Source organism: Artibeus jamaicensis, unplaced genomic scaffold (genome assembly GCF_021234435.1).
Source record: "Artibeus jamaicensis isolate MK-2021 breed Jamaican fruit bat unplaced genomic scaffold, CSHL_Jam_final contig_729, whole genome shotgun sequence".
NCBI lineage: Eukaryota > Metazoa > Chordata > Mammalia > Chiroptera > Phyllostomidae > Artibeus > Artibeus jamaicensis.
Genome location: NW_026521939.1, coordinates 7,007,955 through 7,021,792, shown reverse-complemented (window position 1 = coordinate 7,021,792; position 13,838 = coordinate 7,007,955). Strand labels below are relative to the sequence as shown.

General features: G+C 44.0%; 1 protein-coding gene across 1 annotated transcript in view; it reads left to right on the top strand.

Moving 5' to 3' along the window:
* Positions 1–3,652: 3,652 nt before the first annotated feature.
* The window catches only part of CIITA (class II major histocompatibility complex transactivator), a 51,908-nt gene continuing 41,722 nt past the window's right edge, over positions 3,653–13,838 (top strand). The window contains exon 1 of the mRNA XM_037151188.2: positions 3,653–4,020. Within this exon, the coding sequence (XP_037007083.2) occupies positions 3,738–4,020 (283 nt within the window). The 5' untranslated portion in view covers positions 3,653–3,737. The remainder of the gene's footprint in view (positions 4,021–13,838) is intronic.

Here is a 13,838-nt window from a genome sequence, read left to right as displayed (position 1 = left end):
TGACAAAGGGGGCAGTAACATAAAATGGAGTAAAGATAGCCTCTTCAACAAATGGTGCTGGGAGAACTAAACAGCTACGTGCAAAAAAATATAAAACTATTCTTGAAAGTGTTATTTGCACAAAGGAATCTTAAGATACAAAGTCTACAAAAATTATTGATTTACCCTCTGAATTTGCCTTTTAATGCCTAAAAAGTATGCAATTTTAATTATCTTAATTAATCACTTGTTGCCCTGGGAACTATATTTACACTGATGTCTCTGTTTACTTAAAAGCATAAATACTTTGCTAGATGAAAAGAAGAGCTTTGGAATTTCCCCTTCTGCCTTTATGCACAATTTATAATGCCATGATCTTGCTGGATTGGTTATTCAAAGAAAAAGTTGAGAGTCCATCTCATTTAAAAGTCTGCATTAATTTCTAATTGCTGTTTAGCTATACCCTTTGCATTATGTTTTAGTGATTGCCCAAGGGATGATAATATACATCTTCCATTTCTCCCTCTTGATGTAAAATATAGAAACCATGCAACTATATAGGTCTAACCATCCTTTATGCTCTAGTCATCATATGTATTGTTTCTACATATATTTAAAAGTTACAAGACAATAATATAACTTTTGCTTTAAGCAATTGTGTTTTTAAATAAGAAAAAATCCTTTTATTCTCACCCAAAGACATTTTTTCATTGCGTTTTAGAGAGAGGAAGGGAGAGAGAGAAACACTGATGTAAGAAAGAAGCACTGATCAGATCATTGCCTCTAGTATACACCCAGACCAAGAATCTGGGATTGAACCTGCAACCCAGGCATGTGCCCTGATTGGGAATCGAACCTGCATCCCTTCGGTCACCAGTTGATACTCCAACCAACTGAGCCACACTGGCCAAGGCGAGGTTACTATTTCTACTGCTCTTTGATCATCCCTGTAGATGTGGATTTCTAACTGGTATCATTTACCTTCCACATAAAGAGCTTACTTTAGCATTTCTTAAGTGTATAGGCCTGCTACAACACATTTTTTTAGTTTTCTTTTATCTGAAAATATCTATGTTTTCTTCATTTTAGAAGGATATTTTCACTGGATTTAGAAATCTGGGTTGACAATGTCTTTTCCTCTTAGATCTTTCCAGATACTGTTACATAGTCTTCTGGCCTTGATGGTTTCCAGTGCTCTCCTGTACGTAATATGTTGTTTTGATCTGGTTGTCAGCAGTTTGGCTATGATGTGCCTAGGTGTAGTTTCCTTTTATTTTCACAGAAAATTTGGGCTCCATTTCTTTAAGTCTTTTTCCTGCCTTATTCTTTCTCTTTTCCTTCTGTGACTCCAAATATGTATAAGCAGGACCTTTTGACATTGTTCCTAAAATTCTTTTTTTTTAAAATATTTTATTTATTTATTTTTAGAGAGAGGGGAAAGGAAGGAGAAAGAGTGGAAGAGAAACATCAATGTGTGGTTGCCTCTCGTGAGTCCCCTGCTGGGAACTGGCCTGCAACCCAGGCATGTGCCCTGACTGGGAATCGAACCACGATACTCTGATTCGCAGGCCCGCGCTCAATCCACTGAGCTACGCCAGCCAGGGCTGTTCCTAAAATTCTTGAAGCTTATTTTCTTCAATCCTTTTCTCTCTGTTATTCAGATTAAATAATTTTTATCATTTCGTCTTAAAGTTTTTCTTTCTTTGTCCTTCCCTAATTTCCTCTTGATCCCAAACAGTGACTTTTAAAATTTGATATATTGTACTTTTCACTTGGATAATTTTCATTAGTTAATTTTTAAATATTTTCTATTTTTATGCTGAAATTCTACATCTTTTTATTTTTATGAGCATATTTTTCTTTATATTCTTTATGTCTTTTTTCATTCATGGTTATAGTCACTGCTTTAAAAATCCTTGTCTGCTCATGTTAACATCTGGGTCACCTCTGGGTCAGTTTTAATTGGTTGTCTTTTTCTTTTGCAAATGGGTCCCTTTTCCTGCTTCTTTACAGTCAAGTAATTTTGAATGTATACTCCATGTCATGAATGATCAATTGTAAATAATCTGGACTCTGTTATAATAGAAACAGTGCTAATTTTGTTTTCCTTTTTTGCAGGCTCATAACTTGGCTGGCATCAAATGCAAAATCTCCTAGCCCCTCCCCACATCCACAGTAGGTTCTAACTCTAATCTCAGTTCAGTTCCCTTAGCCTTAGCTGAGCTCTTTGAAGTCTGATCATAGATATGTATATGGTTCAGCGGTTGGCTGGATAAATTTGGTCAGTTTATACATAGAATTTGGAGCAACTTCTCTCTGTCTCTCTCCCTTCTCAAACTACTATGCCCACTTTCTAGCAGGGATTGTCACCCTGAATTTTGTCCTCTGGTCATTTAGGGCAGTAACCCTTCGTATGTTTTAACAGAGTTTGAGTTGCCAGTATAGCAGTAATTGACGCCTGCCTTCAGATTAAACATGTGAGCTGAGAATACACCAGGGATATTCTTGTCCTTCACAGGTTGACTCCCTTCTAGTATCTGTCTTCTCTGGTCACTCTCCAGTGGCTTTAGGTAGTTACTTTCTATATTTTTCCCCAGAGTTGATAGTTGTCATCTATGGTAGAGTTGATCAGATAGAAGCCATTCAGTCATACCGGAGGTGGCAATCCTTATTTGGCTCATTTAAATGAGCAAATGCAAATGGTCCCAATCTAAGAGATGGTAAATCTGAGGCCAGGAGAGGAAACAAGGTCACGGGTCTTTCAAAATGGGCAGGGGGAACAGTCAGCTATGATTAACAAAAATTTTTGGTTTGGGGATTTTTAGCGTAAAATCCTAAAAGAGAGTGACTCCTGTGCAAAACCTCTGTTTAATGCACTAGTAAATTGGGGATAATATTAGTGTATAAGCAATGTTCATTACGTGCTTATTAGGTCTAATGCTAAGTTCCTTAAATGCATTATCTCTTTTAATCCTCAAGACAACTAGATGAGATGGAACCACTTTTAACAGAATATTTTACAGGGGAGGAGACTGAAGTTTAGTGAGGTTAAACCCAACATGATACAGAGTTGTTTGCATGATTAATCAATAATCATAATAATGAAAATAAAAATTAAAGGTAATGGCTCATATTTATCCAACTATTATATTGTTAATAATGTGATATGTTCTATAGACATTATCTCACATAATCCTCCCAACAAATCTATGAGGTAAGTACTATTATTATCACTCTACATTCTCCTGTAGAAGACTGTTGGCTAGAAGAGGCTGAGTGACTTGCCCAAGAGCATATAGTTGTAAGCAGTGGATCTGGAATTTGAACCCAAGCAGATTAGCTCCAAACCCAGTCTCTCAACCTTTATGCTCCAATTGCCTTCTTATAAAACATCTGAAAAGGCCTTTCACCTTAGAGGTCTCCAATCAGAAGATCTCTAAGGTTTCCTTCTTTTTAGTAAATATAGGATTACATCAAATGGAATTCTCAAGGCTGCAGGTTTCTCTGGCATGTGCACACTGCTAGTACCTGCAACAATCTATGGGGTCTGAATCCAGTCAAGAGCCCATCTCCAACCATTCACCAGACACCCCAGCCTACAATGCAAATGAGGAAATCTTCCTAAGCAGGAATAAACTACGATAAACTGCAGAGGTTCCCTCATCCTGTTTTTCACTTCATGTTTTAGATGCTACAGGCTGCCTAAGCAGAAATCCCAGGCTCTGGCCCCAGGCAGCTGCCCTCCTCTGAGTGCTGCCATGAACCACTTCCAGACCATCCTGACTCAGGTACGGATGCTGCTCTCCAGCCATCAGCCAAGCCAAGTGCAGACCCTTCTAGACAACATGCTACAGGAGGAGCTTCTCTCCAGGGAGTACCACTGTGCCCTGCTACATGAGCCTGATGCAGAGGCACTGGCCAGGAAGATCTCCTTGACCCTGCTGCAGAAAGGAGACCCAGACTTGGCCCTCTTGGGGTGGGCCTGGAGTGGGCTGCAGTGTCCTGTGGTTGAAAAGGATCCCAGCTACCAGGACCATGGTGGTAAGTTGACACCCCCTTTGCTCCAGGAACAATGACTAGCCCTAGGCACCTCAAGGATTTTCTTTCCTCTCTGAAAGGGAAGTCAATGTGAGCATTCCTGTTCCAAGATGGGAAGGCAGAGCTGGACAGGAATCAGGGCTTTTGGTGCAGCTGGCAGGAGCAGCAAGGGCTTAGGGACCTCATTCTATGATGATGTGTGTGCTGGAGGCTTGCTCCCCACTCTGCTTGAGAGGAAACCCTCATGGAGGCATGTAGCCAAATGTCCTCTTGATTTCTATTCTTTGAGTTGCCTTGATGTGTGAGGCACTGTACTGAGCATGGGGGGTAGGGGCACAGATGGGCAGATCAGTTCTTGCATGTGCAAGGAGCTCACAGTCCAGTGGGGAAGACAAATGCAGGCACAGTCAGTGTGGTTCGGTGATGGAGAAATGAGGTGCCACACACAGGAGGGGCCGAAGTGCTGGAGAGCAGAGAATGCTGTGTGCCCATTTGTGCAATTATATGTATGGGGGGATGTATGGGTCAGATGTGTGCATGTACATGCACTTTTATGTGTGTGCGTCTGTGTCATGGAGAGAGACAGAAATGGAAGGACAGACAGGGAGAGAGAAAGGGAGGGAGAGACAGAGATAGAGAGGAGGGATGCAGGGAGGAAGGGAGGGAGGGAGAGAGATGAGGGGAAAGACAGAGAAAGAAGGTGGGGGAAAGAGAAAGAGAGGGAGGGACTAAGGAGTAGGTCAGAGGGAGAGAGTAGCTTATTTAGAAAGTTGATGACACTTGATGTACCTTAAATCAGAAAAAACTTACACCATATGTTTTAGTCACAGCCTTAGCTCTTCAAACATGTTAGGTCTTCCCAGAGTTACAAAGAGTTTCTCTTCATTTCAAACAACCTTCTTCCCAAAGACATGTGTTTGTTCTGTCTGGATCTTTATGCAAATCTGTGCTTTTTCTGATTTTATGACTTTGCATCATAAATTCCTAATCCCCCTTGGTCCCTTTATTGTTTTAGAGTAACTTGGAAACTTGAGACAATGATTCACATTTCTTGAGTATTTACTGTGTGCCAGGTACAACCTAAACACATTAGAACATCTTGTTAGGTTGTTCTCACATCCGTCCTAAGCCCTTTGGTGATTGAGCTTCATTCCATCTTGACTTTACACAAAAAGAAGAAACAGAGGCTGCTCAGAGGAGACACATGTCTGAGTGCCCAGGTGGGAAGGGGTTGGGGTGCAAAGTGGTGGAGTCAGAATTTAAAGACAGACAAGCTTTTATCCTCAACTTGGCCTTGAGGGGTAAAAAGCCTTTTGATGGTCTTGTCTTTGGCACCAGGATGGTGTAGTGATTTCTCCAACCCTTCTGCCAAGACGTTGGAGAATGTTTACCTGGGGTTGGCTCTCCTGTGGTTAAATTCTCATCCAGAAGGTCTCATGGACACATCTTTTACTTTCTCTCCTAACAAACCTGTGGGGAAACAGGCATCTTTACATCTGAATAATCTCTCTGACTTCTTAATCAGCAGCTAGCTGCCTGCAGCCCATGTGGGGGTGAAGGGAGCAGGGTTTCAGAGACCAACCTTGGGGGAAGTCAAAACCTTCCTCTCTCCTAGACACATCCCCTCTGCAAACTGCATGCTCCTTCAGACACCTCTGCCCCTCCCATCTCTCTCTGGTTCATGTTACTTAACTGCATTTCCTCCCTGGGGATATAATATTTTTATTTCTGATACCATGTGACTCTAGAAAAGGAACTGGGCTCAAGGTCACATGACCTTCAGGAGGCTGGGAGAGAGAGAGAAAAGGATAAATCTCTTTCTTTCCTGCTCCTTCTGTCTTCCAGGTCAGCTGTTCTCTGGGACCGAAGGCTTGACACAGGCCTGGGCCTTTATGTTGCTGTGGTGCAAGTGGGGAGTGAGCAGTTGTCAGAGGGGACAAAGAACGGGAAAGACAGTTGTGTGGTTTATAAATAAAGGCATGGGCTTTAGTTTCACTGGGGGTTCAGAAAAGGAAATCATCATGTGAAGTTTTGTAACTCTCTCCACAACCCTATAACGATCTTCACCCTTCACTGCTCTGAACCTTGCACTGTCCCCAGCCACACCCCATGTTACTCAGAGAGAAGCTAAATCTGAACAATGGCCCAAAAAACTCTTCCTGATCAGGCTTTTAAAACCACCGTGCTCTCATCACCTACTTCTGCCTTGCTCATACTCCAGGCATGCTGGCACCCTGGCTGTCCCTGGAGCAAACCTCAGGACCCCTGCACCTGGAGTTCCCCCCACCTAGAACCCTCCTCCAGATAGCCTCTTGGCAACCACCTCATGGCCTTCAGGTCTCTGTCTAGATGTCACCTTTTCAATGAGGCCTGACCCAACCATCTCATTTAGAATTGCAACTCCCGCTCCATACTCTGAACCCCCTCCCTCAATTATTATTTTCACCTTAATATATTTTACTTTTGTATGTTTATTGTCTGGTTCTCCCACTGGAAAATAAGTTCCATGTGGTCAGGGATCTATGTTTTGATCACAGGCACCTCCCAACTGTCGGATATAGGATAAATATGCAATATGCAATATATGTTTGTTGACTGTTGGATGGATGGATGGATGGATGGATGGATGGATGGATGGATGGGACACTGGGTGATGGGTGGATGGATGGGTGGATAGAGAGATCAATGGATGGGTGGGTAGATGAGTGAGTGAGCAGGTGATCCGGTGTGGCGGACTCCAGCCAGCAGAGTCAGCCTGTTGTGAGTGATGACAAGAATAAATGCACAGGCTACAGCAATCCTGTGGAGAAAAAGGGGATGGCACAGCCACTCTCAAGAGGAGAGTGCCCCGACCCTTGCCTAGACAGGCTTTTATTGTTTTTCTCAGGTCTTACATCAAAGAAGGATTTATTATCTATTACATAGAATATTATTCTCTACATTTTAGGTACAATCAAGGAAATAAAAGTAACATGCAGAAGGAAAAGGTGGTGAGCTGATTAGCTCTGTCCTTGGGAAAACTCATACAGGCTTTGGAAATTATCTTGAAGATAGACAATACACATTTGTTGTTTTAGACCAGGGTGATGGAGTTTTAGCAAGAGCAAGCCGTAACAGTCTGTATGCATTTTCTAGGCCTAATTCCCATGGGAAAACTCAGTTTGAAGGTCTGGCTTCTGCCCACCACCTCGCTTCTGTAGGTTTTCCATACAGAACTGAGTCACATTTGCCAGGCCAAAACAAACCAGTCCCCTACAGTTGGGTGGGTGGGTAGGTGGATGGGTAATGGGGGTGGGTGGATGCTGAATGGGTGTGTAGATAGGTGGGTGGGTAGGTGAATAGTTTGTGTACTGTCATCATTCCCACTTTACAGATGAGTAAACTGAGGCACAGAGAGGTTAAGTAATTTGCCTCAGGTCATGGCCTAGGGGAGGGGGATATTGTATCTCCTGAATCAAAATTTATTGCCGCTTGGCTGCCTTTTGCTTGGCTTCCTCTTTTAAACAACCCAAAGGAATACCGTAAAAGTATCAAAAACAGGCTAACCAGCTTCAGACTGAAACTAGCCAGATGATTCAGAAAGTACCTTCCGATACTATAGCAAATTTGGCTGCAATTTTGCAGAAAGCCCACTTCTGGGGATGTGGCCTTGGGAGTTTGACTCTGTGCTACACAAAGCAGCACGTGTGCATCCAACCCTAGGCAAGCTCGGGGTGGTGGGGAGGAGGTGGTAGGGAGGCCCAAGAGTTGAGGTCCTTGTCCTGACAGAACTCAGCTTTACTGGGTAATCAGAGCAAATGCTCAGGCATTCTTTGGTCCACAGAGGGTGACAAGCCCTGGAAGGGCTATCTAAGGCCAGAGAAGAGAGTTAGGAGGGCAATGATGATAAAAGAACCCAGCTGGAAGCTGGATTGTTCTGGGTCTGAGGCCATGCTCTGCTATGCACAACCCCTGTGACTCTGGCTATGTAACTAAACCACCCTGACCCTTCGTTTCTTCATCTCTAAAATGGGAGTGATGATATAAACCGACTGGTAGGTAGCAGCTAGGAATGAGTGGCCACAGTGGAAATAAGGCAGGGCCTTTGCCATCATGATCTAACAAAGAACTTAATACAGGAAGCTAGACACAAAAGAGAGACCTGTCTAAACAATTAACTCAGCAGTCCTGAGATCAGCTTGATAAGATTGCCAGGTGTCCTGAGCATTACAAGCAAAATAGCGCAGGAGAAGGGGAGTTCTTGAGTCTATGCTGAGAAAAAGGGGGCTTCATAACAGTTTTACTAAGATTGTGGGATACTCTGAACATCACAAGCAGAAATTGCATGGGAGGAAGAGGGGGGCCTATGCTCGGAAAGGGGGCCTCTGTGACAATTTCACTAAGACAAAGAGCCTTGACTGAGAAAGAAAGCCTTTGCAGCTGTACACTGTTCCCAAGGGGAAGAAGGAGGAGAAACCTGGAAGCTGACCCCAATGGTCAGCGTATTTAGATTAGCTAAGTACCCACTTGTAACCTCCACTCAAGTGTATAGAACAAACTTACTAATAACGTTCTTTCCTCTGTGGGGCATTTAGACTTGCCAGGTGCCTGCTTGCAGCTTTGTGCTCGCATGTGTGTCATAAATAAACTTGCTGTCTCATTTCTACTACACAGTACACATGCTTGTCTCTCACATGAACTGTTCTCTTGCAGGCGAGATAAGAACCAAGGCAGAGGAGAGATCCTCTTGATGCGGGTCTGTCTCTCCCCTCTGGAACACTCCCAGGGCTCCAGTGAGGCGTAAATGAGATGGCAGCTGGGAAACTTCCCAAGGCAGTGCTTGGCTTTAGGCAAATGACTCTAGGAAGATAAACAGCAAGGAGAACTGGACAAGGAAGAAATAAACCAGCAGTTTGAGGAGCTGAGAAAACAATTGTGCCTGTAGTCTCATTGGGAACCCCACATAATATCTAGATACTCATTTCGTGTGAAACACAGTGCTGAGTGTTTGGGTGCCATCAGCACCTGAGCGATGAATGAGTCAATGTGGCCCCTGCCTTTCAGATTGGCACATTGGTTACTTGGGCTGTGCCCTCAGAGGGCCTGAATTCCAGTCATGGCTCCCTGATTCCAAGGGTTGTGACTGGAAGCATTTCCTGGGACACATCTGGGCCTCAGTTTCCTCATCTACAAGATGGAGCTAATACTAGTGCCCAGAGCAGTGTTCTGAGGATTCAGTGACCTCATCCAACATAAGGCACATGAATTTCTGGCCAGAGGAAAGCTGGCTCTAACTCATGAGCCTTGAGGGTATTGGTGGGGCAAGCACAGACTTGAGGTGAAGAGAAGGATGATTAGGGGAGGTCAAATGTAGCCGGCCTTGGGTTTGTGAACTGGTGAACAGAGTGAGGGGCAGCAGTGCATTTTGTGCATGCTTTCCCCGAGGCTGTAGGACATGTCCTCCTCCTCCTCCTCCCCTGCCACCCTGTTTTATATCTTACTGTTTTCTTCGGCTTTCCTTTGTTGTTTTATCACTCTCTATTTCCAGGATGTGATATTTTTGCCCATGAGAACTCTGTTTTAGAAACCATAGAACAAAGGCTTCCTTTATGATGTTGCCTGATTTATTAGAAAGGGAGGGACACACTCCAGGCTGCCAAGCTCTTCCTCTAGCTTCCTTCCCCATTTGGCCCATAGGATGAGAGCCACCAGGCCTAGGGCCACAGAGAAAAGCACTGCACCCTCTCTCCTTCTTCCTTCCTTCCCCCAAACACTGTGCTGCTCTTATTGGGAAGTCTCCTTTTTCTTGCTGGAAGGAGACACGTTGTGTTGGTGAGAATGACTGTTGTCCTTTCACCTTGGGCAGCTTCTCAGCCAATCAGACCCACTTCACCTTCACCCCAAGAACCACAGAAGGAGAAGAACCTGCCCCCGGAAGTTGGCACTTCCCCATGGGTTTTCCCGGGCTGACCAGTTGCCTATTCCACACTCAGCTTGGCTCCAAGCCTAGTGCCTGACTCAACCACAGACGGTTTCTGTTCTCTATCATTGTTACCTTGACCAGCACACCTGTGTCCTTACTGTCTATTGGTCTCTCCAGCTCCTGCCCAGCCACCCACTTGCCTACCCTCAAATTTACTTGGTTTATCTACCTATCTACTATCTACTTATATATACTATCTAGTTATATGTACTTACCAATTTATCAGTCTTTCTACTTATATATTTATGTATCAACTTATTTACCTGCCTTTCTACCAACTAATCCATTTGTATATTACCTACTAAAAGGCTTAAGTTCTCATATACCTCCCTACCTGCCTAATTTGGATACATACAGTTTTATGATCTGCATTTACCTACCTTTATATCCATTGATCTCTTTTTCTTCCTTCCCTCCACTTCCTTCCTCCTTAATCATTTATTTAGTACCTACTAAATATTGGGGTGGTCACAGAAAGCGTAAGAAAAAGCACTTCCCACTTAGTTAGGAAGGACTCTTCATCCATTTGGAACTTGAGTCCTTGATCTTTCAAATTCAAACTTCATCCCATTCATTCAAATAATCTTAGAGTAGTGTCTTTTAAGTCAGAAAACAAAACACTGGCTTCTAGACATTAATGACTTAATGATCTAATGGGGCCGATATTCATGAAATAGGAAGTTCACAATGTATTGTAAAATGCATGGCAACAAGTTTTCTAAAAATGAATAAAGCAGAAGATTGTTGTTAGCTGGGAAAGTAAGGAAGGTGGGAACTCATGCCTTGAAGGACGGCTAAAATATGGGGAGAGGAAGGAGTGAGGTCCTGGGAGGAGATACTGCTTGAGCAGAGGTACACAGGTAGGGCCAAGCCAGGTTTGTTTGGGGAGACTGCAGCAAGGGATGGTGAGGTTTCTGAAGTGATAATCTTACTTGGAAGATCATGTCCCCCCCCCCACACACACACATCTCACTCATTTGGATACCAATCTGGCAACTTTAACAATGCTTCTACTGGTAGCTAGCAGCCTTTGTCATGCTAGATCCTAACTTAAGACAGAGACATTCAGATGCCCAGGGTAAGGTTGGCTTCAATAGCACTGAGAGGGCCCCCTGGTGAGGAAGGGATGGAGCCCTGAGCTCAAGAGCATGGTTCCAGACTTCTGGCAAAGATGGAGGCATAGATAGACACACTGTGCCTCCTCTCATGACCAAAAGAAGGACAACAACAATGTAAAAACAAAGAAACAACCAAAACTGACAGTAAACCGAACTGTATGGAAGTCCCACTACCAAGGAGTTAAAGAAGACAGATTCATCCAGACCAGAAGGAGGGGAGAAAATAGGCAGCTTGGCAGAGAGGACTTGAGGCAAAGCAGTGGCTGGAGGACCATGGTGGGCAAGGCAGCAGCAGGCAGACCCAGCAAGGCAGCGGATTGCAGACTGTGCAGTCCCACATCCGTGCACAGATAAAGCAGAATAAACAACTGGGAAGTGGGATGGACTGTGCAACCCAGGGCCCCAGAGAGGGGAAATAAAGCCTCAAACCTCTGATTAAAAACACCTGTGGATGTGGAGGCAGTGGGAGAAAACTCCCGGCCTCACAGGAGAGTTTGTTGGAGAGACCCACAGGCTCACAGAACATACACAACCCCACCCAACCAGGAATCAGCGCCAGAAAGGCTCAATTTGCTGGTGGGAAGCAGGGGAAGTGACTGAAATCTGGCAGAGAGCTGAGCAAGTGCCATTGTTTCCTCTTGGACCACTTCCCCACATACAGCATCACAATGCAGCAATGTGGGTTGCCCCACCCTGGTGAATACCTAAGGCTCCACCCCTCACTACATAACAAGCACATCAAGACAAAAAAAAAAATGACCCAAATGAAAGAACAGATCAAAGCTCCAGAAAAAAAATACAACTAAGCAACTAAGAGATAGCCAACCTATCAAATGCACAGTTCAAAGCACTGGTGATCAGGATGCTCACAGAATTAGTTGAATTTGGTAGCAAATTACATGAAAAAATGAAGGCTACACTAAGTGAAATAAAGGAAAATACAGGGAATCAATAGTGATAGGAAGGAAACTGGGACTCAGATCAATGGTGTGGACCAGAAGGAATAAATAAACAATCAACCAGAAAAGAATGAAGAAACAAGAATCAAAAAAAAAAACAAAAACTGAGGAGAGGCTTAGGAACTTCCAGGACATCTTTAAACATTCCAACATCCAAATTATAGGGGTACCAGAAGGAGAAGAGGAAGAGCAACAAGTAGAAAAGTTATATGAACAAATAATAAAGGAGAACTTCCCCAATCTGGCAAAGGAAATAGACTTCCAGGAAGTCCAGAAAGCTCAGAGAGTCCCAAAGAAGTTGGGCCCAAGGAGGAACACACCAAGACACATCATAACTATACTACCCAAGATGAAAGAGAAGGAAAGAATCTTAAAAGGAGCAAAAGAAAAAAAGACAGTTACCTACAAAGGAGTTCCCATAAGACTGTCAGCTGATTTCTCAAAAGAGACCTTATAGGCAAGAAGGGGCTGGAAAGAAGTATTCCAAATCATGAAATTCAAGGACCTACAACCAAGATTGCTCTATCCAGCAAAGCTTTCATTTAGAACGGAAGCACAGAAAAAGTGCTTCTCAGATAAGGTCAAGTTGGAGGAGTTCATTATCACCAAGCCCATATTATAGAAAATGTTAAAGGGACTTATCTAAGAAAAAGAAGATAAAAAATATGAACAATAAAAGGACAGCAAACTCACAGTTATTAACAACCACACCTAAAACGAAAACAAAAGCAAACCAAGCAAACAACTAGAACAAGAACAGAACCACAGAAATGGAGATAACAGGGAAGGTTAGCAACAGGGGAGTAGGAGGAGGAGAGAAAGGGAAAAGGTACAGAGAATAAGAAGCATAAATGGTATGTAGAAAATAGACAGGGAGAGGGTAAGAATAGTATAGGAAATATAGAAGCCAAAGAACTTATATGTATGACCCATGGACATGAACTAAAGGGGGGAACGTGGGTGGGAGGGGGTTTGCAGGGCAGAGGGTAGTGAAGGGGGGAAATAGGACAACTGTAATAGCATAATCAATAAAATATATTTAAAAATAAAAGAAAAAAAGAGCATGGTCCCCACCTCTGGGGGAGTTTTGAAGAGGAACATCAGCGGGAATGCAGAGGGTGCTTTAACAGGGAGGAAATCCAGGCTTGGCTTAACCTTTCTACCCCACTCCTTGCCCTTATCCACTCAGTCTGGGATGCTTGTATTCTACCTCTATGCTAGTCTGCCCCTCTCCTCATCTCTCCATCTCCTGCTGGGTATCCTCATGCCTCTGCTGGGATTCATACCCCCATCAGCTAGCTCCTGGCTGGGCAGCATGGTGCCTCCTGCCAGGTGCCTCTACCTCAGGCCCTCCTTGTACTGATCTACAGCCTATGTCATCAGCCGAACACACAGGCCACCTTCTGTGTTGACACAGGCATGATCACATTCTGGTCTTGTGGAGAGGCCGGGGAGAATGTGGAGAGACCTCACTCTGTGGCAGGCTGCCGCTATCATCCAAGCAAGAGAAGATGGCATGCAGGCAGGCGCTCCTCCAGGCCTGGCTGACTCTCACTGTAAGACCCTGCCATGAGGCTGATTCAGAACTGCTTTGGCCATGGGGTTTGGGGCTGGCTACCATTGAGAACAGGAAAGGACTCCCATACGTGGCCTCAAGATAGCTGAATAGCCAGGGATGCCTCTCTCTTGGCATCAGGTCACAGGACAGTGAAACATCTTAGGATTTCTAATATTCATCCCTTCTGTTAGCCTACCAAAACAAGACTCTGTTTCAAATTGACT